The 25,519-nt window shown below is 39.7% G+C and overlaps 1 protein-coding gene across 5 annotated transcripts; it reads left to right on the forward strand.

Annotated features, from left to right (window-relative positions):
* Window positions 1–2,895: 2,895 nt before the first annotated feature.
* LOC127378872 (ATP-dependent RNA helicase DDX3X) lies at window positions 2,896–25,494 on the forward strand. Of its 5 annotated transcripts, none has more exons than XM_051428192.1 (20): window positions 2,896–3,223; window positions 4,564–4,615; window positions 4,911–4,955; window positions 5,439–5,498; window positions 7,123–7,326; window positions 7,720–7,822; window positions 8,068–8,190; window positions 8,771–8,870; window positions 8,976–9,111; window positions 9,241–9,338; window positions 9,614–9,712; window positions 9,872–10,032; window positions 10,133–10,277; window positions 11,847–11,991; window positions 12,283–12,333; window positions 14,083–14,264; window positions 14,371–14,488; window positions 14,869–15,022; window positions 15,152–15,276; window positions 16,278–25,494. In XM_051428192.1, the coding sequence occupies exons 1-20, from the start codon at window positions 3,179–3,181 to the stop codon at window positions 16,355–16,357; spliced, it is 2,226 nt and encodes a 741-aa protein (XP_051284152.1). In that variant the 5' UTR covers window positions 2,896–3,178; the 3' UTR covers window positions 16,358–25,494. The 5 variants fall into 5 exon arrangements, with proteins under 5 accessions (XP_051284152.1, XP_051284154.1, XP_051284157.1 ...); XM_051428194.1 differs by having other exon boundaries at window positions 5,442–5,498; XM_051428197.1 differs by lacking the exon at window positions 12,283–12,333.
* The last annotated feature ends 25 nt before the right edge of the window (window positions 25,495–25,519 follow it).

A 25,519-nucleotide genomic window follows, 5' to 3' on the forward strand; every position in this document is an offset into this window, starting at 1 on the left:
GTCACATAAGTTCCTGTATTCCTGCCAAGTTTTGTGTATATGATCCTTTTGTAACACTTTTAAACACTCCTAATGGCATTTTAAAGCATCCACTGGGCCTGGACGAAAACAACCAATCAGAGCAGTGAAGATATAAAAATGCTTTGGGTTGAAGATGGTTAATTGAGTCTCATTCAAAGGGTTAAAAAGCATCCGTATTTAACGCCCTGGGAATGAGGCTCAACAATCACCAGTCTTTCTCGCCTCTGACTGTTTTCATTCAGGCCTGTTGGATTCTTGCAAATGTGATTAGGAGCCAGAAAAACTTTTTTTTTGTTGTTTCTAAACTGTCGTCATATTGTGAAAGTATCTGCAAATATCACCAAAGTATGTTTTTTTTTTTTTTAATTACCTACTGCAGCTTTAACTTTTATATAGGACAAATAAAACTGAATTTGTTCAAATGTTTTCAAAGCTATTCTGAAGAAGGCAATGCTTTAGATTTTGAATCAAATTTTCTAAATTGGATTTAGCATTGGTGCCTAAAAACAAGGGTCGATGATTTTGCATTCCTTATTTGTTGTGTGGTGGTCTACGCTTTCTGTTATCTTGTAATTATAAGTGTCATAAACTGCCTCTCACACTTTCAAACTTCCACAAACAAGCTCTTGAAGCTTGGAAGATTACTTTGAAACATAATTTATCTCCACATTCATGCATATACAGAACAACCAGCATGCACTGTCGAGGAACTACTGTCTAGTCTTGTGCACGTGTGTCTCTCTCTCTCTCTCGCTCTCACTCTCTCTCTCCCCCCCCAACTGGTCAAGACAGACGACCACCCACCTAGAGCCGAAGGATCTGTCCTAGGTTTCTGCCTTTTAACAGGCAGTTTTTCCTTGCCCTTGTCTCCAAGGTCTTGCTCATGGTGGTACTGTTGGGTCTCTGTAAATAATGTTATAAGGAGTTCGGTCTAGACCTGCTCTATTTGAAAAGTGTCCTGAGATAACTTCTGTTATGAATTGGCGCTATACAAATAAAATAAAATTGAATTGAATAGTCTAGATCCATGGAAGAATGGATTGATAAGGGTGTTGTCTTTGTTTTTGATGTACTTACTGACAGAGGCAACATCTGTAAATATGAAGACTGTTCAGAATAATAGCTTGGATATTTTTTGAAAGGCTATAACAATGGTATAAAAAACATCACCAAAGTTACTATTCATCATCCAAAGTGCATTGTTATATGGCCATTTGATTTGGGGAAATTATGTGGCTTTTAATTGGTGGGAAGGACCTTTCTGACTTTCCGATTAATCACCATATCAGAAAAATACTAGTGCAGTGATTTTCCCAAACTGACTTTTATTTCCCTGAAATCTTGGTAGAGAAAATTCAATTCAGTTCAATTCAATTCAATTTTATTTGTATAGCGCCAATTCATAACAGAAGTTATCTCAGGACACTTTTCAAATAGAGCAGGTCTAGACCGAACTCTTTATAACATTAATTACAGAGACCCAACAGTACCACCATGAGCAAGCACTTAAAACCTAGGACAGATCCTTCGGCTCTAGGTGGGTGGTCATCTATCTCGACCAGTTGGGGTGAGGGTGAGAGAGAGAGAGAGACAGACAGACAGACAGGTTCACAACAACAGTATTGGCAATGGCAAGGATCGATAAGAAAAATATGGTGAGACTCCAATATATTCCTCATTAGAAATAATAGGATTAAAGAAGTTCACATGAAAGTATTAGAACATTTTTAAATAAATGTAAAACAAAATTCTCCATTATGTTCTTTCTGTAAAATAGAATTTAAATCCATTTCTCATCCATTCTTCAAATGTTGCTTTATTGATTTTTTTTTTAAAAGGTATGACACACATACAGAAGACATAGCTTTGTTTCTGAATTGTAACACTGATTTACAATCCACTAACATAGCTCTTAAACGTATGTGCCTTGTTATAAATAATAAATATCTAATTTAACCACATCTAATATTCATCTTTGTGTGTTGAACTACAACATCTCTTTGACTCAGCTTCTAAATTATTAACAAATAAGAATGGTATTAAAACCTCTACAGTAATTGGGAAATTACTTTGCTATGTCTAATTGCTTAATATTGGTGGGTTAAAGTTATATTTTTTAAATGTTTCCATTGAAATACTTGTACAATGTAATGCAATGTTTGTACATTGTAAGTCTGAATTAAAAAGAAAAAAAAAATCAAGACACACAAACTTTTTTCAGAATATTTAATTCAACAACAACAAAAAATATATATTAGTATAAAGTGATGAAACACATTTTACAAACTTCTTAGAGGCAATTGAAAGTGTGAAGATGGAGAGAAGACATCAGGCTATATATATATACATATTTATTTTACTGTAGTAGCGATATCGCGAGAAACTGTGATTAAACTCTCGCGGTGTCTGGATTAACTTTTATTTGCGTCCGTCAAGCTCGCTAGTGTTAGCCAGTGGCTGCCCGGAAGTAGGGAAATAAAGTCGCACTTTAGATTAAAGTTTTGGAATATTTTTTTATTTTATATGAAACACTTGTTATCTGATTATAGCTCCCCATAACCGTGTGTGAAATATGCAACATTTGGTAACAACATGCATTCGCGTTTAGTAAATATCCCTTGAAATGGATTCGTGTTTAGAGTTTTGAACACATTTTAGTTATCAAGTATTCAAGTTACCATGATTTTGCACATACAGGAAAATATTCTGTCATAAAAGAATTAAAATATTACCAAATATTAATTCAAAAATACAGATTGAGTTATATTTGGATTGCTTATATAGCAAAATATTACAATGACTCATCTTTGTTTCACTTTTATTTTGGCGTTGCCGGATGTTTTTTCTGTGTTGCTCAACCTCGCTTAACTGGTGCATGACGGCTTGAGCTCAGCTTCAGCTGAAGAGCAAGCCGACATCAGCTGAGTTGGCACGAAGTACCATCCTTGTACCTAAAATACAGGACTTTATCAGCACGTAAAATTTAACAATAGCATTTTTCAAACTTGCGTTTAACTGTTAAGTCAAGGAAATAACTGCCATCTGTCGTAACCAGAGAAACAAGCGAGAAGCAAAGGAGAAATAACAGTGCATCAAACCCGGCAAACAAAGAGGTCCTTTTTTCAACGACAACATTTTTCCTCCATATTCTATAGTTATGAGTCATGTGGCCGTCGAAAATGTCCACGGTCTAGAGCAGCAGGTAAGCCGAGTCCGTTTATTGTGTCTTGCGGGGTCAGTTGATGAAACGTTATAACGCCAGGGAGAAATGTTAGCTTTCCGGCTAGCCGAGAAACACCGCTAACGAGATGCTATCGTGCTAGCCAGCGTTGGGTGCGCTTCAATTGCACACCCGCGTGACCGAGAGCGGCTGCGTAGAGGGGGACGAAGTGTACGACGTTAAAAACAGTTTGAGCTCCTCTGCCCTTTGACTGTTGTTTAATAGCTATATGTGTTACACCAAATAGTTGTTGAAAATGCTTTAAGAAACCCATAGCCTTGCAGTTAATGTGATAGTTAGCTTATACTGCGGACAAACTGTTCGTTACAACTGAGAGCGAAATGACCAATTACGTCGGAGTGCTTCTGTCGGTTTTCCCGTGTAAGCATATGAAACGCACCCTTTAACTATTCTCTTCACTGCGTTTGTGTTGCAGCTTGATACAAAAAAAAAAATGGAGGTATGCGGTGATGGAGCTAGCGGGACTGACACACAAACAATGCGGTGTTAGGCAGTTTAGCCCACCGGCTTTCAGATAATGCGCAGTATTGCACAGTTTTCAAGCTTCTCTTGACTGCGTCCCGCTTTGAGAAAAATGCTCATTTCTTCTGCGTCACCAGCAACGTAGTCTAGCTGTGTCTGACTGGTCAGACAGTTGGATGGCAACACAAAGTACTGTATGTTCTCAATTGATATTTTGGACGGGTTTAATTGACAAAATGTCTACGGGAGTGTTGCAGGGTGCGCAACACTGACCTCATTTAAATAAATTACACTTCCTCCTTTTGAGTCAGGGGGCAGAGAAATCTGCACTGGGAAGATTTTTTATGTAGAGTCAATCCCTCTCATTAGCCCAGTTCATTGAATGTGATGCAGTGTTGAAGAGCCCTAAAAATTCAATATCTGGAAATGGATTGTCTGCTCGGAGAAAGCCGGTCGCCCCAACATCAGATCTTTTGCATCATCACTTTGCTATCCTTTGTTGTAAAGTATCTCAGAGCAGCTGTGTGCAGTTTGCTGACCTCGCCATAATAGGATTGGTGAACTGGTGTGTGTGCCGAAATAAAAAAAAAAGCAAAAAAACCCATTTCTGTGTTCTATTCTCTTCAATCTGGACAGTTCGGCTACTGTCTGTGAGCAACGCTTTCACAGCTCATTCTGACGGATAAACAAAAACAGGTTGTCTACTTTAGTTTTCAAGTAGGCGGCAGGTTTTGCTGTCACCTGCAGCAAGAAGAGGCGCTCCGAAGCCTCAAACATGTCCAACAAAGCTAGACCCTTTTGTTCCTTTGAAAATAACTCGTGTGTTTCTGTTTCTCCAGCTCGCTGTCCTAGACTTGAGTGCAGCGGACGGACAAGGTGGAGGCACTAACAGTAAGCAGCCAACGTGTTTGTGTTAAAAATGTTCAAACGTTCCATTTTCTCTTGCCAGTGAGTGACACTCACACACCTCCACAAGTAGTAAACCACGGTAATAACACTGGGTCATAAAGACAGCAAATGAGGAAGTGCTCCATAGAGAATAAATTGGGAAGGACAGGAAAGTTGACCGCAAGGCAACCGAGGGAATATCTTTTATTTCCTATATTTATTTAATTTAAAATCAAGTCCTTTTTAAAGTTTTATAATTCACTAAATGATGTTGGACACTGTCTCTCTCTGTCTGCAGGGCGATACATTCCTCCACATTTACGGAACGACGCTTCCAAAAATGGTGTGTAGCATCAAGTTAAAGCTGTCCTGTGGAGTTTTCTTGTAAACAAACAAACACAAGTTATGTTTACATTTAGCGTTACTCACCAAAATGCATTGTGTGAATAATGTATTCCCGTCTTCATAAAACTTTATCAAAGCGGACTTGTATATGCAATACTTTGTATTGTTTACATCCATGTTAGCTAGCTAGCAGTCTTCCCTGCCTTTTGCTGGCGCATCGCTACGTGTCCATGCACATTACATTACTGCTGTCAGCTGTTGGTCAGGGTCAGTGTAGTGCAGTGCAGTGGTATGAATCAGGTCGTGCCCCCCCCATGCTTGTGTGTCTTAGTATGCATGCACGATTCCAATGAAATGGGGACCCACTTGTTAAAACATTGCTCCATAATAAAACCAGTGGTCTAAAACTCCACAGGGTATCTTTATTAACTGCAGTTGTTACTGATTAAAAGCACAACTGAAACACTGTCTTCCTGTCCAGTAGGAAATGCCTTCGCTGCTGGTCGACAAGGTGGCTACACCATTGCGCCCGCAGCCAACTGTAAGTTCCTCTCTGAACTTCTATAAAACTTCTAATTCTAAAAAAAACCTCTACTGTTCTTAAACTCCATAACATTCATTGCTGTAGCATCTCTCATTAGTATGTTTTCTGCTTTCTTACCTCCTCTCTGTGAAGTGAATAAGGGGTATTAAAGGCATACTATGCAGTATTTTTTCAGTGATGGTAGAACAAAGTGGACAGTAAATTGGAGTGAGGGGGCGCCGTTACTGAAGACAAAGCTGCGAATCAGAAATAAAAGGTTAATTTCTGATTGTTTCAGTTTCCTCCGCACAATCCTGCAGAAGGTACACAAGGCTGCACTTACCCCCGGTCAAACAGACACACAGACCGCAGCAGTTGGTCATACGTGATGATTGAGAGGGATTATGTGTGTATGAGTCTATACATTGTTCTTTTTACGAAAATACCACCTAGTATGCCTTGAAGTAGGTTTAAAAAATCTGTTTTCTGATTCATCATTTAAATGACGCAATATTGATTCATAAAATCCAGAAATTTAGCTTTTAAAATGTGTGCCTTTTCCTGAAGATGTGAGGCTTTTACCCTGTTAGTCTCGCCTGGCAACCTTTAGTTCTTTAATCCTTTGACACTCTACAAGACTTTCAAAGTTATGAGATCTCTGTACTGTACTGGAGTACTGGAAGTTGTTGTGATTTTCACACTACGTGACTGATCAGCAACAGGGTTCACATACAACAAGATCTTTCCCAACCAGTCTGACTGATCTCCAAACTACATTTCAACAGGAGTCATTAATAACAGCACATCATGTTTAATTAGCAAAGTAGTTTATAAACATGCACAAAGGGCACCCATTTACAGCATACCGCCATTAGATACTGAGTAAAAAACGTATAATTAGTCTGAGCAGCCAGCGTCACAATCTAAAGGCTGTTATTTGACAGTCTTCTTGTCAATTGGTTATCTATAAACTTCATAAAGAAACTGTATTGAGCTGTGCTCTTTCAGTGGGCAAAGAGAATGGGAATGAATGGCGGACAGTTTCAAAAGTTACTATTTCTCACAAAATTCAAACATTTCGTAACAAGATCTGGCCTCAAAGTATAGTTGGTTGTGTTTGTGGATCTGAAGGCATACAGAGAGCGTTACTTACTCAACACTTTAACATGAGAAAATGAGCTGAAACAGCAAGATAACTGGTGTTGGAAGATAGGGCGTCTCTGACTGTGGTTGAGGTGCTTTAAAGAGGCTATGTAGGCCACGGCGGATCGCAGCTGTCTATTTACAATGTAGCCTGGATCATCTGACCTGCTCAGCATGTACCTGTTGCCAGTAAACACTGCAGGGTTAAATCCTCATGTAAACATGAATATTTTTAATAATCCACCAGGTTTTACAATTTACAGCAGTAGTTATCTGAAAATCTCTCTGAGAATCAGAAGTCTAATGGAATTGGGACTTGTGCATCGGAATTTAAATTGATTTGGGAAATCTGTGGCGATACCCAGCCCTATGAAGTAATCTGTGGTTTCAGTCCACCGCTTATGGGTTACCAATAAGAACCGAAACGATAATGTCATAATCCTGCACACATTGGATACCAGGATCATTGTTTCATTATTGCCCTCTTCTCCCTCTGTAGATGGTTGGGACGGGGGGCGCAACAACTTTGTAAATGGCTACCATGACAACCGCATGACTGCTGGCAACACATTTAACCGTGGCCCACCCCGCATGGAGCGGGGCCGAGGTGGCGTCGGAGGAGGTTACCGCGGCAACAGGGGCGGCTCCTTCAACCCCATCAACCCAGCGCAGCCAATGGGCTTCGCTGGCTACGAAAATAAAGGTGGGGGTTGCTGCATCAAACCTTTGCTAATGTTATGTGCTCTCCTTTAAAGAAAATCTACAATAACTAAAAAGGTCCCAAAATATGAATTGTTTATCCAAAGCTAGAACTGAAACACTACTGAACACACTTTATAAAGCTGCTCCACTGACAGGGAATTGGAGACGTAAGGGATCCAAAAGAAAACCAGAAAACCCTTTTTCAAAGCTTCACAAGCCCTGGTTCTCTTGAAATTGTCAGTGTCTTTAGACATCAAATAAATACTGTTTCATAGCAAACCTCTCCCATATATGAGTCCAAAGACCAGCTGTGGTTGTCTCCACACTCTGAATACTGATAACACTGTATGTATGAAACTGTCTTCTAATAGTTTTGTGCTCATTCTCCTATAAGACGCCGGTGGCTGGAACACTGCCAAGGACGCCTATAGCAGTTTTGGTAACAACCGAGGGAAGTCTGCGTTCTTCAATGACAGAGGCAACGCTAATAGAGGGAGGTAAGGAGACGAGACACAGAGTGAATATCTGCTGCTACAGTCACAGTGAAACAAGTTCAGGTTAAGGAACCACGTTCAATATGAAAGTAGGGCTGTGTATTTACAAGAATCTGGCAATATTTATCATTATACAGGAATTACGATTCAATATATTGTGATATATAAAAAAATTAAAATTGTGTGATTTGTAGAGTTTCTAAAATATCGTATCATACATCTTGTACCGTCATTGTCTTTGTGTTCAGGTTTGATCATGGTGGATTTGGTGGTGGCGGTGGAGGAGGAGGAGGAAACAGCCGCTGGGTGGAAGAGTCCAGAGAGGAAGGAGACTGGTCCAAACCAACACCACGTAATGAACGCCTTGAACAGTGAGTCTGCACTTTTATCGGTCATAATGGGAGGTGTACTCAAGACGAGTAAAGTCTGATAATTGGACTAATTTTGTTACAAGACCAGGAAATATCAGGGAACGGTTCATGAAAGATGCTCGCCATTATCAGCTTTATACTGGAAGTACGGATCATGACTGAATGAATGGATTCTAAAATCAACATTAGACAATTTGTTTTGTTGGGGTTCATTGGTTGTTGTGTAATAGAATAACACAAACACATAACACATAACAGACCGTTATCCTTTCAAAGCATTATTGTACAGTAACAAAACTCCCAGGCAGATGTTTAGCCTTAGGTCACAATATTAACAGCATACCAGTATGGAAGTGTCACTCAACTTATGTCTAATATCATTAGTTTAAAAAATGTGCCAAATAATTAAAATGCAGTGATTTACTCAAGATCACAAAAACTAGCAAAGAAAACACGAGGTGTGTTCGTAGACAAAAGTGTTTAACACAAGGGTCATTATTTCAAATCATTGTTAAATGTTTTTGCGTGTCTTTTCTGAACATTAGACTAACTCTGTTTCTCCTGCTTTGCTCCTGTATAGTGAGTTGTTCTCAGGCAGTAACACTGGGATCAACTTCGAGAAATACGATGACATTCCTGTCGAGGCCACAGGACAAAACTGCCCTCACCACATCGAGAGTGTAAGCTATTGTTGTTTACTAGGGATCCATCAAGGGTAAATTATGTATCAAATTACTTTCTACTGCTCTTTTTTTTGTGTGTTTGACTGTGTGTGCGCTTTGCAGTTCCAAGATGTGGACATGGGTGAGATTGTCATGGGTAATATTGCCCTAAGTCGCTACACTAGACCAACCCCTGTCCAGAAATATGCCATTCCTATTGTCAAGGCAAAGCGAGACCTTATGGCCTGTGCACAGACAGGTAGGTTGACACACTCACCCACATACTGGGCATCATATTTCCAGAAACAGAGCAAAGTCATAAATATCTTTAAACGATGATCCTGCTGAATGCACTTGGAGATGAATGAGGTTGACTTTGTGTATTCAGGTTCTGGGAAGACTGCTGCGTTCCTGCTGCCAATTCTCAGCCAGATCTACACTGAAGGACCAGGAGAAGCTCTTAACGCAGCTAAAGCATCTGGACAGGTAAGGGGAAAGTCAAAAGATATCTTGCAGCCCCTTAGAATATAAATTGTTGACCCCTTCAAGGGGTCTCACCTCCCAGTTTGGGAACCACTGGTCTCCTGAGTCCTGATAAGTGGTGACTTGAACTGTGAACTTTGGAGCTCACATTTGAGTTGAACATGGTTCTCAGCCATCTGAAACCTTTTGTGGTTTCTTAACTTCACTTAACTGGAAAAACAACTTCATCAACATCAACTGTTGTTCGACTGAGATGTTGTGTTGTCATTGTATTACAGGAGAATGGAAAGTATGGGCGCCGTAAGCAATACCCCATCTCACTGGTATTGGCTCCAACCAGAGAACTGGCACTACAGATATATGATGAAGCCAGGAAGGTACGCACGCACGCACACACACACACACACACACACACACACACACACACACACACACACACACACAGAAACACACAAGTATGAATTCTTTAAAAAAAAAAAAAAAAAGGAGAAATATTTATCCATGTATCTCATCAACCATTTTGTTTTTCTTTGTAGTTTTCCTACCGGTCCAGAGTGCGTCCCTGTGTTGTGTATGGCGGAGCAGACATTGGCCAGCAGATCAGAGATCTGGAGAGAGGCTGCCACCTGCTGGTGGCAACACCAGGAAGACTGGTGGACATGATGGAAAGGGGCAAGATTGGACTGGATTACTGCAAGTAAGACTTGAACTGAGGGAGGGAGTGATGGACAAAATTTCTTCAACGGTTCTTATTATATACATTTTAAACCTCTTCCTTTGTGTCTTTTTCATTGCAGCTACCTGGTGCTGGATGAAGCAGATCGTATGTTGGACATGGGATTTGAACCACAGATAAGACGCATCGTTGAACAGGACACCATGCCGCATAAAGGAATCCGACAAACCATGATGTTTAGCGCAACCTTTCCTAAAGAGATCCAGGTACATTTACAGTAGTTGTCTGATGTGTATGCTGTATGTGTATGTATGTTAGAAAAAAACTAGACAAATTCAGCAATCACATTGACAATAAATTGAATATTAGAGCTTTGATGGTTTAAAGCTGGAATTGTGCTTCTCCAAAGATATCGCATGGAAAATCAAATGGGCCTGTACAGGGCTCCAGACTAACTTTTTGCATTGGTTGCACTGGTGCGCCCAACTTTTTTTTTTTTAGGTGCACCAGCATAAATAAAATAAAATAAAACATCTCCAAATAAAAGAGGACCTGATTACTACTACCTGCCGCTGAAATGCAGCTGGGAGAGGGGCCACTTTCTCTACACACTTGTCACGGCATATCGTGTGTTTTTTAGACATGTTATGTTTTTTTAAAGTTTCAATACGAAACGTTGTTGACCCTCTTAGGAATGCACTATTTCCGTCCATATTCTGACCGCACTCCTGACAGTACACGCAGTGCATTGCGTTACGTCCTTTGTTGTACCTCAGTCAGGGAAATTGTTTCAGCCAGTCCTGTCTGAAGGAATATATTTTGGCCTTTTTAATTTGGGTCTCGGAGCCGGGCTCTATCCCAGACTCGGTTGTCTCCTCCTCTGGTTCCAAGTCTGATGCTGTCGCCGAAGGACTGGGGCTTGGTATCTCACCAGGGACCGAGGGCTCCGTGTCTTGACAGGATGGACTCTCAGTAGTGGGGATGGATGGGATTATAGTAGTAGGCTTGGTTTTCTTAATGACAAAACTTTCAATATTTCTGCCTCTCTTCATTTTTCCTTGTTTGTCGCGTTTATTTTATTTTTCCGTTTGTTAGTCAGCTATTCTGGTGCTCAGGTCGCGCGCAATTTTTAAACACACACAATTTAGCGCGATGAACAGGACCACAACCAATCAGAGGCAAAGACCCGCCCGAGCTCTGTCTCTTATTAGTTTAGAACACAATATGATCCTACCATGAGTGTGAGTTCGGTCACAGGAGAACACAGAGAGACGATGCGCTTGCGAAATGTATGTTTTCAGCCGGGCAGCGTCAGGTGCACCAGTGCGACCTAGAAAAACTACTAGTCGCACTCTTAAAAATTGGTCGCACTCTGGAGCCCTGTTGTGTGTCAAGCATGTTAATTTGTGGATTCAACTGTCGTCAGGATGGAAATAGAGACCCGGGCAATCCAAGTACACGTTTGCCTATGTGCAGCCCAGAGAGGCATAATTCCAGGCAGTCATGTATAATGATGAAGATTTTTCATTAGACCTGTTTCAGGGTTCCCACACATCCTTTCCAGTCATTGAAACACCTGGAAATTGATTGCAATGAGCAAATATCCTGGAAATAATTTTAGCCCTGCAGGCAGATCTACGCCTCAGATCGCCTGCGTATTTTGTTTGAAACTTGACTAGGAGAACCTCTCAGTTTTTCTTTGTTTTGCTATAGCCCTACTATGTAAGCATCACTTATGGTGGAGTCTTACTGAAAGAGAAAAGCAAAACGGGGTTATAAGTAGGGATACTGCTTAAAAATCTACTAATAAGCACATTCTCTTCCTGCCCTTCTAGATCCTGGCCAGGGATTTCCTGGAGGAGTACATCTTCCTGGCAGTGGGCAGAGTTGGTTCCACCTCAGAGAACATCACTCAGAAAGTGGTGTGGGTAGAGGAGAGCGATAAGAGGTCGTTCCTCCTGGACCTGCTCAGTGCCACAGGTGAGACCATCATATAGCAACTCATAACCTTCAGATGTGTCCTAACACTGCAGGTCTGCGACACATTCAACATAAACTACAGCCTGAACGGTTTAGATCTATTGCTAACACACACTGTGCAGTTCTATTTCCCCCAATCCTTTCGCCATTATCATAATGTCGTCCTCCCATCCCAGCCAATACATTACTGTGTGTCTCTTTGGTACATCAGGAACATTAAACATATACAGAGTTGGTTTTCTACTGGTGATTGAGTTACATGTTGGTGGTTTGGTGTGGTTCTATTCCAAGTCATCCCCAGCGAGGTACAGGACAATACGGGAGACAACATAGAGAAACCTGGTAAGATCCTCGATGGTGAAACTTGTATCCGTCATTTCACATTTTAAATAATTTTGCTTGCCCTTTAATGTTCTTCTCAGTGGATGGAGAGTCCTTTGTTTATTCAGTTATTTTTGGTTCTGTGTATCATTTCATTGGTCAAGTTTGCTAAGCTTACATCAGACATGCCGTTTATATTTATATTTTTATTCTTAGTTCAAGAGTTTTTTGTGGCATCTTTATGTACAGTATGTTGCTGTGGTGTCTTCATGTCAGACCCAAAGCCTTGATAGAGAGAGTCTGGTTATGTTGTAGTCTCAACAGCTAGCTAGCAGTGGATATAAATGTGGGCCAATGCCTTTCACTGATCAGGTAGTAATGTTGAAGGAGCATTGCGGAAGAACTATGACCAAACTCTTTCCATCAGTGGTTCTATTCACTAGCTGCTGATTCTGTTAACTCTTTTTTTTCTCGTGATTATGTTTTCTTTTTATCCACACTGCACTCCCTGCTGCCTGTTGCACTTTTCTGTTCATAGAAAAACATCTATTGTAATGTGTTTTATACAAATTAAGGTGCATGTAATTAAGAGTTATGTATCATATGAGCCATAGCAGCACACGTATAGCCTGTCCATAGGGCTGAAAGAGTAACTGATATGATTCCATTATACACTGAAGGATTTTCATCTCAAGATTGTCAGTATGATGCAACATATTTTGTACCTACAGCTCTTTTTAAAAGAATGAATAAATAAGATACAGTAAAATAGTGCATTGCCACTCAAATATTATATTTTGTCATTTAACAAATAGTCAATTAATTGATTTGTTGATTGGAAGAAAATTAGTTGCCAACTATTTAGATAATCGATTAAACGTTTCAATGATTTTTCAAGCAAAAATTTGGGTTAGGGTTAGGTAATTTTTTTTCTGGTTTTACTTAGAAGTCTAAGGAGTTTTTGTTTTTCTTTGTGATTTATAATTGTAAATGAATAAGTCTTTGGTTTTGGGACTGGTTGGACAAAAGAAGCAGTGAAGATGTCATTTTGGGCTCTGTGACATTGTAATGAGCATTTTTCTGATTTTCTGACATTTTACAGACTAAACGATTACTGGTGAAAATAATGTGCAGATTAATTGATAAATAAAATAATCCTTAGTTGCAATCTTAGTAGAAATTAAGATATTATGTTTCCTGAAAATAATGCAAGTTTAAGCTCCCTGAAAAATGACTGAAAAGTGACTTTTGTGTCAAACATTTCCAGATGTGTCACATCATTGTTTGACATGTTGACATTGATGTTTTGTTGAGTATAAATTATCTTCCAGATGTGGTTAATTTACATAGTCTGACATTGCTGTTCATGCTACCACAATCCATTAGTTACAAGTCAGATCCACAACATGTAGTAAAATGAGAAATCTAAAACTTTGTCAGCGAGCTGTGAGGATTGCATGGTCATCTGGCTGTTTATTTCTTAGGTTCAGAGCAAGATACCCCTGCAACAAAAAACAACAGTGCGTTTCTTGTGTTAATTAAAAATCATTCCACATGATTTGGTGACCCCCTGAATTTTGTACTAGTGCAGATTAAAAAAACCCACTGGCCCTCATTCATAAAATGCAATGGCTGCAGTTTTGCTGTATTCAAAATCTGAGGTTTGAAAACAGAAATTACAGCTTTTTGTGTTAAAAATGTAGTATCCACCATGATTATCCGCTCACCTTTAATGATTAACCTCAGATGTTATTTCTTTCTGTTCATCAGGTAAGGACTCGTTGACTCTGGTTTTTGTGGAGACCAAGAAAGGCGCTGACGCCTTGGAGGACTTCCTGTATCGGGAGGGCTACGCCTGCACCAGTATCCATGGCGACCGCTCCCAGAGAGACCGAGAAGAGGCCCTGAGCCAGTTCAGATCAGGAAAATGCCCCATTCTGGTGGCCACAGCGGTCAGTAAACTACTGATTACATAAGTGTATGGTATCACTGGATGTGTGTGAGAGCTTTTTTCCTTCTGTACTTTTTAATGTTTCTGCTCTTTTTGTACATATTCAGGTAGCAGCTCGGGGTCTGGACATCTCCAATGTGAAACATGTTATTAACTTTGACCTGCCCAGTGATATAGAGGAGTATGTCCACCGTATTGGACGTACCGGACGAGTCGGAAACCTGGGTAAGCCTACAACTAATCAGTAATATGTAACACGTGTCTTGTGTGTTGCATGATATAACAAATGAAGATAGACTTACTACTATTGTCTCGCATAGCCCAACCAATCTTTATACTTCGTTTTAGCGCTGTGCCAGAGTCCATTACCATTCTGATATAGAACAACCGTCTGGCTTGTTTGTATTTTTTTAAACCAGTCACAATCTTCTGGGGCGGCGCTGAGCCCAGGATTCAGCGACAGTGCTCTTGCAAAGCAGCAGCACATAGTTGAAGGGGAGGAGAATTCCCACTGAAACAGTCAGCCAATGACAGGCTTAAACCCACAGCCTACTTACTGTGAGTCTGACTATTGATAGTATTACTTACTACTATTGTACTTGTAGGACTGGCCACATCGTTCTTCAATGATAAAAATGGGAACATTACTAAGGACTTGCTGGACATCCTGGTTGAGGCCAAACAGGAGGTTCCCTCATGGCTTGAGAGCTTGGCGTATGAACACCAGCACAAGAGCAGCAACAGAGGACGCTCAAAGAGGTATACATACACACTGTCACCTCTTAAACAATAAATGTGTTTTCTATGGATGTTAAATTCCATTGAAGGTTTGTTCAAATGCAGTGAAGTTTACTTGGATTTAAATCATGAATTTGTTTTACCCACCAGGTTTTCTGGAGGTTTTGGAGCGCGTGATTATCGCCAGACAGCTGCAGGAGGCACCGCTGGAGGGTTTGGAGGACGTGGAGGTCGCAACCAGGCAGGACATGGAGGCCCCCGTGGCTTTGGAGGAGGTGAGGATAGTGTTGGTTTCTGGTATTCCCAGCCTGGTTTGTGTATGAGTTTAAACCAGTTTGATTGGATGCAAAGTGACTAAATCTGAATTTTTCATCAGGAGCCATTCTGGCAAATTTAAAAAGAGATAAGAAGCAGCTCTCAGTAATATTTGCCCATTTTCAATATAACCCTGTCCCTGACAACCATCATGTCACTCAAGCTTATCACATCTGTTTGCTATGCTAGCAAGGTAGCAAGCCAGCTATAGTTTGTCAGTACAGTGAGTAACTTAGTAGATTGAAAGGTCAAAGCCCCGTTTTAGTCCACTCCTGTTTGCTGCATTATGCTGTTAATACAAACTCAACACTTCCTGTATCCGTTTTAAATTGAAGTCCTCTGGTGCCCTCAGTGGACAGAAAACTGTCATTTCTTAACAAGGCTTTTACTGTGAAACATTTGCAGGAATGTGTTGTTGAAAACTCAAGTCATGTGGTAAAATTCTTTATTACTGGTCTGGTATTTTGTTTAATATCAACCTGTTTTGAACCTTTCTACATTGGCCCAACCCTAGATCTGGTCTTAGGATGTGTGATATAGTTATTCTGCTTGTAGCAAGATTTTTTCTAGAACTGTTTAAGACTGCATGTATGCATTATAGAAGAGCATAAACCTTTGATGCTCTCAGTTGAGAACTAATTGAACGTTATGGCATTATAAATGGACATATCCTGTATGCTATATAACACAGTCCGTTATGAGTCATTACTCAAAATTGCTATCGCTCTCACTACTGCAATTAGAAAAGCTTTGATGTTCATCAGAGACGTTTAGCAGGAATAGGCTTACACATGTTTTCATTCATATAACATATTTAATAACCATACCACCACATTACAGGATAGGTTGTATAGGTTTATAGGTTAGGATAGGAACTTCTGGAATGAACTGCAACATGGTTCATGGGGAACAACTTTACTTTGTTAACCTTGAATTTTCTCCTCTGTTTCCTCCCTGTCAGGTGGTTTTGGCAACTTCTACACCAGTGACGGCTACGGAGGCAACTACTCGCACTCTCAAGTTGACTGGTGGGGCAACTAGGTTACTCCATTTCCTCAAACACTCATCCTTCTTTCTTCTTCTCTTTCATCCTCCTTTCTCTCTCCACACTGTTGTCTGCACCACATCTGCCCCCCCCATTAACCCCAACAGCCCATGTGCATGTTATTAAACTATTTATGCTCATTTATATAGCCCCCCTTCCATCCCTGTGCACTCAGATCTTTTAATTCATCCTTAGATATTTCTTGTCCTTTCCATCTCCACCCTCGTCCTTACAGTCCCCATCCTTTCTTCTTTTGATTTCTTAATTTCTTTCTTTCTTAAACAAGGTCACATTATAAAGGGATTGTTCAATTTGTGTTGGTTATTTCTCAACACTCGCCACAGATTTACTTGTTAGCTTCCAGCTAGCAACAGCTTTTGGTTTCAGTGAGGACATTTTGAACTATTTTCCCTCTGTGGCAAGTGCTTGAAGAAAATTAACCATGTAAATTAAAGTTCTGAGAGTTCATTTAACCCCCTAAGATTAGATGGACATGGATCTACAGTGAGTAAAGTCTTACAAAACAGCTGTAGAAGACAAGGGGGAAATCCATTTTTTTTCCTTCACTTTCGGCTTCATTGTGTTTTTGTCTGCGTTCACCCAAAGCCAGCCAGGCGTCCTGTCTACCTTCACATGTCATCTTTGTATGTATCGCATGGCCATATTGTAAATCACCTGCCAAAAACTTTTCTTAAATATAGCGCAGAGAAAGGCAAGATGTCAAATCTGAGCAAAATATGTCTGCATATAAATTCAAAAATGGGAACTGGCTGAAGCTTCTTCACTTGACGACATGACAGATACTTAAAAGCAGCCACAGAAACAGAAATGTTTTTTTTATTTTTTCACCTTTTTAAAAACATATTGAAGTATTGATTTACCGGGATCTGAGAAAGGTGTCTAACAGAGACAGAAGGGACAAGGGGCTGGATAAACTGAAACATCCAGTCAGTGGGACGCCAGCAGATGTCGTCGCCCATTAGCAATGATGCTAGCAAATAGTCTTTGGACTTGTGGTTGTTAATGTCACAACTACAAACAGCATTTTCTTTGTTTGAAACAAAAAATGGAGGGTCATTTGTTTCTGTACTGTGCCTTTAAGAATTTGAACTTTGTCTCTTATTTCCGTTGTTTTTATTGCCATAATAAGTAACTGGCTACAAGTATTGGCCAACTGTGACTAAAAAATGAGTATTTAATGTCATGTATGGGTTAAAACATGTTTTTCTTTATTTCTATTTGGATGGAAACAAACTAGGCTTGAACTAAATCAAACCTTGGCAAAAAAAAAATAAAAACTAAACAAAAACTGCGATGAGGAAACTCAAAGCAATTTCTTATCCGTCTATTGGATTTCAAATTTCTCAGAAGGTCTCTAATGAGCTGATTCCAAAAAGCATAATACCACTGTAATCATATTTAAAGATTCTTTTGATATACCCTCATCCAAAGTGACTAAAATGGGTCAATAAGAGAACACTTTTGCCTCGTTCAAAGTTGCATTAATTACTAAATAATACCTCCTATCTTTACTAGCGGAGATAACTGCTGTGGTTTTATGCTTTTTGAAAACCAAGTCCTACTAATTGACCTATAAGTCACATCTACAGCTCTGGTTTGAGCTCGAGTCTGGGTTTCTCAAGGCCATCTTGTCACTAATTGTTGGGTCACATTATGTCCGTCACAGAGCCACTGAGAAAGAATTGGGTGTATCCGTGCAGCAGCAATCATGTTATATTACAGCTACTAATCAATCAGATATGCGATTGCAAATGTAGGTATGTTCCTGAAACCTTGCAATCATAACAGTTTCAGTGTCAGTTCTCTAGGGTAATATTAGCCAAAATGAAATATATTCACAGCCTGATAATTATCTATGCTTGTGCTCTTTTGTACTTGTGACCACATCTAGCAGTGGTGTCAAAGCAAGGAGTAGCAACATTTTTGGGGTGTAAAAATTAAAACCACTATATGGCTGCTGCTAAAACAACAGTTACCAAATTGTATCACTGGATGTGGCTGTTCCACTGACTCTTAGTGCCACCATGCTCTTGGGAAACTGGCTCCGCTTCCACCTCAAACATTGAAACCCTTGTTTGCCAAAAGCTTCTTTCAAGGGGGATACACAACTAAAAGGCTAAAAGAGTTCAAAATGTTCTTGCTCACTCTATCCTGGAGAGTTACATGAAGAGTCTTCTCTAAAATAAGTCATTCCAGTTTATTCGTTGGGTCTTTAAGATCTGTCGAGGTCAGGGATAAAAGTAAAGAATTGGATAATCTATAAGCCTAACCTATCACAGCAGGGACAGCTGGGGCTTTCTAGAGGATATGCCACTCCTTCATAGCACATTTTAACCATGTCCTGTCTTACAGTACTTTGAGAAAATCAGGCACTATTCCAGCCGTGTCCATAGGACAGGACCGGCTGGAAAAGGCACTACTTCCTTGGATTATGTGTTGGAGGTTTAAGATGTGCCCAAACTTTGCTCTTCTCACTCACGGACGAAATGGAACTAGTCAGCTCCTGCTTAAGCTTGCTGGTGCATACATTCCTATTCTTCCTAGTGATTCAACATATACAAGCTTCATTGTTTTCTGTTTCTCAATGGCTTTGTAATGAAGTCCATTTCTCTGTTGCAATGTTTCAAAGTACTCAGATGACACAAAAAGCACAGACATTTCCAACTTTTAAAGGCAGCATGCCACATTTTTCCAAGTAAGCTTTTTACTCCAGCAGGCTCTTGACACGTGGAGTTGTGGACTGATGCTGTTATTCTCTTTCTTATTATGAACTTGCGACAGCACCACAGAAAAAGCACGACACTTTCCGCCTACTATACCTCGACTACTACTTCTGTATGTATGTGTTGTCAAATGACGCCTTGGCTTGCATCGTTTCAGTTAAGCCCGGCTAGGAATGTTAAAAAGATACTTAGCTCAGCATAGTTGTAAGATATAGGACAGGTAAAGTGTGCTAGTGTTAAAGTGGCATAACAGAACTGTATATCGTGTTCCAACATATTTTTTTGACGTAATCCTTGGTTAGCCCTGCCTGGCACTGCTGTGGAACCAGGCTCCAAGGGGCAGTTGACCTGCACCCAGGATGTCCATGTTTCACCCCTGATTGATCTCCTAAAAGGAACTCCACTGTACATTTGGACAGTTCAGTGGCAGAGCTCCAATCCCCCACTGTGTTAATTAGCAGCAGCAGAATAATTAAAAATAAAAAAATGCTCTGTTGCTACCTGGTGGGGGGGGGGGATCGTTATTTTTCATCAGGATCTTAATTTGTTTTGTTTACTTGAACAACTTTAGTGAAATAAAAATATAGATTCAATGTAAATAGTTCAACTCTTCTTAAAACCAAAAGAGAAGAATCTCCACTGAAAAAGAATGTGAATTGTAAATGAGAATAATTAAATGTGAATTATAAGTGGAACAACACTTGATGTGTAAAATATTTTGTTTGATCACTCTACGTTGGACCAGGCAGTGTCTGGTTAGCTTAGTTCAGTGGGCAATTTGATTGGCAGATTTATTCTTTAAAGATATTATTTAAGGAAACTGCATGTTTACACATACATAAACCAGTAAAGCCAATTTATTTACCAATTAATGCTCACAAGGAAGATCTCAAATTGCCCACTGGCTTTGGCTTTGACAAATGACAAGGCTGGACCAAGACAATAAAACATATGCAAGTGTTGTTGTTTTTTGGTCAAGGAGTTAAAAAGAAAACGCCAAGCAAATAAATACAATTCTACAGCAGGCTTCAGTTATGTTAGAACTCTCTGATATTTCCCGTCTTCTATGATTTTTAGACTACTTTTTGATCACAGGTCATGTTTGGGTCAAACGTATTTCCCTTGAGTACAGTTAAGGTTTTAGGAAACTAGTTGGCTTTTGAAGAGTTTCAGGCTGAGTGAGTGATGCTGGAGGACTCGGGATTCAAGCAGACAGCAGGTCACGTGCAAACTAGCCTTTTGGTATCTTAGTGAAAATCCACCAACTTATTGCGTTTGTTCACCTTGTAGTGGTTAAAATGATGGGCCAGTAAAATGGCATTTAAAGGGATGTTGCTACGTTTAAGGACAGTTGTCAGTGTTAGAAAAAAATGGGCAGACGCAGCACACTGTCCAACTGCTCCCCATGGCCACTTCAAAATGAACCAAAAACAGAAAATTATTTTGCATTTTCTTTCGTTAAAGTGTGGTTCAGCATTGTATAATTCAGGCTAAACTACAATGAGCACCAGTTAAAACATTAAATAAATTGTTGACCAGAACTGTGTTTTAGGTGTCCCAATAGATAATTTTAGCCATTTAACCAATCAAACATTTCGGTGGGCATGATTTGAATAACACTTTAATTTCTCCTGCAGCAATGGTGGATAGTCTCCATCTTAGATTTATTACATGAACTGTTGAAGACAATAAGTTAAAGATAACCGTGCAAAAGACAATCAATTATGAAGGATTTTTTTTTTACTCACTTTAGTTGCACTTTTTTAATAGTCTTGGGGACACCTTTACATGTAGCAATTTTCTTAACCAGCTGTCAAATTGGCAGTTTTTTTGAGAACTGTCAAATTTTAATGCACATCCAACTACTGTCCTCCATCATGGGGGAGAAGGATCTGCAGAGGCAGATAAATGCCAAACTGAAGCTCATTACCTTCCAGATGAAGATACACTCTGCTTTTATTACAGCAACCAGTGGTGTCCTTCAATCTCAAAGTTTCCACCCAGATATTTGTTGTTTTGGAGCTCAAAGCAGATGAATACATTCGTGAGGCACTGTTACAAAATCAGTCTATCTTTACATATTGACTAAATAACACAATTTTAATGCCTGAATTGTCAACTGACATTGTCATATATTCCCTCTGTGAGAGGTGATATTGTCAGCATTTGTTACTTGAATCCATGACAAATGCCTACCACAAACTTAGTATGCAGTCTTTTGTGTTTTATAAGTATGCGATAATGCCTTTCCTGCAGCCTAAACTCAAATGCACACTTATAAGAAGGATATACAGTGAGAGGCGAAGCCACTTGAATGAATCTGGTTCAGTGTGTAGACGTTGCTGTGCCTTCTAACAGCCACTAGGGGGCAGATAGAATAATTTGAATAAATGAAGGAATTACTTTTTTTGTTCCTAGCATTGTTAAGAATTGCTGATGGGATACAAGATATGAGCTAATTGTTGACTGCTGATAGGAATTGAGGAGTTACACAGCAGGGAATCAAGGAAGGTCAAACTGAAGTTTACCTCACTTTTCATCTTGTTTATAGAGCAATCTCATCAAGTAGTGTTGTTCAGAGTACACACATGTATATATGCAATGTATTTAAATCTTTTTCTAGGGCAGCTCTATCTGTCAGCTCTAATTACTATTGAACTGTGTTGGAGCAAAACTTTACTACCACTGTGCCCCAAACCCCCATCCCACCTCATCAAAATGCCCCCTGGGCACTGAACTTCCTGCAGTAAGTCCGATCAATATCACTTACTTGTGGCTTGCTTTCACTTCACTTCTTCTGTTCTGTTGAGGCCGTTTTCTGTCTGTGCTCCGTTAGGATTTGAGCACAAACTGGCACAAAAGGAATTCAGCCCAAATTCTGACATGTGCGCGGTGCCTTGAAATGACTGAATCTTGTTAGTTAGGGCTGGGTATTTTTCAATACAGATGAAAATATAGTAACAGATAAAAGTAAATGACATAGTGGGCGTGCATGTGACATCGCCGTACATGGAAGTCACCGCGGTCATTCACCCCAGAATGACAAACACACATGTTCAGCATAGCAGTGATAACCCAATTGAAACATTGCTTAAAGCACTGTGTTAATGTTTTAAGAGCTGTTGTGTCGATCAATGCCACAAACCGATTCAGAAACAACTCAGGCAGAAGTTTTTACTGACTGACAAAGGCTGAGAAGACATGACACCTGGATTCCTGGTGCTGAAACTTGGATTCCTATGTAGTTGCCATTTTGTATCGTCATTGTTACTAGAGTAAAATTCCCTGTCAATTCTGTTGGCCTTTTTTTTTAGCAATGCTAGCAGCAGGGCTCTATGGCTGTAGGTCAGTCACTTGGTCTACTACAGACTGAAATTTGTAAGAGGATGAATCTTAATGACCCCCGATGTTCCTTCTATCGCCATCATTAGGCATAATTTAAATTTGTCCAATGCCATTACCATCAGCCTCATCTGTAGTTTGTTTTACCGCTAGTTAGCATATGTTAGCGTGCTACCATGCTAAACTAAGATTGTTAACATGGTAAACATTACCAGCTAAATACCAGCATGGTAACATTGTCATTGTGAGCATGTTAGCATGCTGGTGTTAGACTATAGTCTGAAACAGCTCGCATGGCTATAGATGCTCTTGCTGTAAGTCTTGTTCAAGGTGATTTGTTTTTCTCACTGTATTGCAGCGCTTCCATTCATTGAAGCTATACCAGTTTATTTTTGCCACTCAGCAGTGTAGGGGGGTATCATGTGAATAAATACATACCCTCTACAGTAAATGAGTTTAAATGTAACATTTGTTTTAACCATCAGCTTTACTTAAATCAGAAGTAGACTGCTCAGTTTACTTCATCTGAAAGAAAATCAAAGTTCTCATTTAGAAATCCAGCACTTTAGTTTTTGGTTTTTGAATATTTTCAAAACCTTTCGATGCCTTAAATTCAAGGGTGATACCCAGCCCTAATGGAGCAGATAGTGAAGTTGGTTACACTGTATACAGCATTATCATGGAAAATGATTCTGCATCACTACAGTAACTAACTTACCAGCAGGAGTGCTTCGATTGTCAGTGAACAATTAATGGTGCTATGCTCCCATTGCTGCGGCCTGCAGGGCCCTCTTCTGTAGAAAGACTTCAAATCCCACCGAGTTTTACAGAAAATACTTTGGTTACTTAGTTTAATGTTCAATTTAAGTCTTCTCTAATACATTTCCTTCAAAACCTCTGAGAGGTATGAAGGAGTGAGTGAGTGTGTTTGAAGTGTAGTGTAGCCAGGGTTCAAAGAGAGGCTTCTCCACAGTTTTGTGTGTGTGTGTTTGTATGTTTTATGGAAAGGTTCTTCCAGATATGAAACAGTTTTTTTGTTTTTTTTTGTTTTTGGGACCAGGTGGAGTTCTAGTTAACAGCAACCGTAAACTTCAGCTGAAATTCAGCTGTTTGCACACAGAGTTCTCGAGTCTACTTTCGCTGCTAGTTTGTGTAATTTATCAAGCCTTTTTGGGAAATATTTATTTTTATAAGCTTAATACGAAAGTTGATATTTTACAAAGTGACTTGACCAAAAGACAGTAAACAAAAACACTGGCACTTGAATGTTGAATGTCATTGGTATGAGTGAAAATTTATATTTTTCTGGGGTAGTGTGAGCTTTTTAATGTTAAAGATGCAACGTGTAGGGATTTCTCTTAAAATATGTCACTGTAAGAAGCTGTGATTACATGAAAATGCAAAAAGGTCAAAAATCAAACCGCACTAGTGCTCCAGATATCTGCAAGTCAGAAATCCAAATACGCCAATCCTCTGTGTAAGGCCAACGCAAAGCAAGCCAGATCCCCTGACTTTTCAAGTTGCGATGGCAAAAATGATTTCCAATTCACCCAATCCCGGCAACATCGCATTTATTCCGCAAATCTGATCAATCACTGTAGTTTCCGACCAATTTTACCAATCATAGCAATCCCGTGATTTTCACTTTCTCCCGCAATTCCATTGCAAAAAAATGCCTAAAAACATCGCAGCATGCATCGCATCTTTCTTTAGAAATCAGGTACACAACAATCCCCCCAAAAAGGCCTGCGAAACCTTGGCGAGACTCTTCATCAGGTGAAAAGTGCCGATTATCCCGTATTTTGGCTTTCATTTCAAATATCGCAATACTCAAGTGTATCAATATTTTCTTACACCCCTAATGGTGTTGCATGACGCCACAGAGTGAAGCACTGACAGCAACCGTGACATATTACGAGAAACATCCTACACGGGTTACCTTTAAAGTCACATTGGACTCAGTATCAGATCCACAAACCTGTTTGTGCGACAGGTTCCATTGCCAATAATGATAATCAACCGCAAACAGCCATTTTTAATTGGCAAACAAAATTTGAGACAATACCACCATATATGCCAAGGTTTGGATTAAAAAATAATGTAAACGTCAACGATCAAAGACCATTTTGTAAAAAAAAGAAACATGCAGTACAAAAAACAAGTGTCCAGATTCTCTCCAAGTCTGTTGTTGTTTTTTATTTTAACTTTTTCATTTGAGTCTTTACACTTTTTTCCTTCCCGGTAATACCCTTGTTGTGAATGTCTGGCAAGTGGTGATCTTTAAAGTCTTCATAACACAGAATTAACTGTGGTTCTACTGCTATGTTGTTGTGATTTGCATATTTTCAGGCGTCAGTGTGTTGATGCTCATTTGGGGGAGCTTCTGGCCAATCAGAAATGGGGAAAAGACCACCTGATGACGTCCGTCCAGGTGTCTTTACATTAGTCTTTATCTGTCTCTTGCATGAGAATATGATATTGCAGCTGTTTGTATAGTCACTTGTATTTTTACTGTAGGTTCACTTAGCACAGACATTCTGCAGTTATACTGGCACAACAAATCTGTGTCCAACAGTAGTAGCCTCAATGGACCAGAATGCAATGCAATCCCAGCAAAGCCAATGACAGATCATAGATATGGTACATCATGATCATGACTTTACTGCCTTTTGTATGCAGACACTTAACTTTGCGACAGTAAGTTTATTGCTGCATTCTGGGAAACAAATAAAACACTGACTTCATTTTACATGTGATTCAATAAACTTAAGAGGGTTATTACAAAAAAAGTGTGTAGTCGTATTTAGGAATGATTGCTGTTTAGTAATTGAGTTAATATGAAATGAAGCCCAGTGTTGTTGCCATTACTGACTGGCCAGACCCCTGAATGTGGACACGCAGCACCTCCAGCCTGGTAGTTAGTATTTGCTTTATGTATTAGTTTAGCAGTTGTGCACGAAGAGGAGCACTGCACGAAGAAAAGAAAAAAAATGTGCATCTATTCTGATTTTACCACAAATAAAGGTTTGAATTTGCAAATGTAATAAGTGTTTTAATCTGTGTCTTACTCTG

This window comes from Dicentrarchus labrax, unplaced genomic scaffold (assembly GCF_905237075.1).
Source record: "Dicentrarchus labrax unplaced genomic scaffold, dlabrax2021, whole genome shotgun sequence".
NCBI lineage: Eukaryota > Metazoa > Chordata > Actinopteri > Moronidae > Dicentrarchus > Dicentrarchus labrax.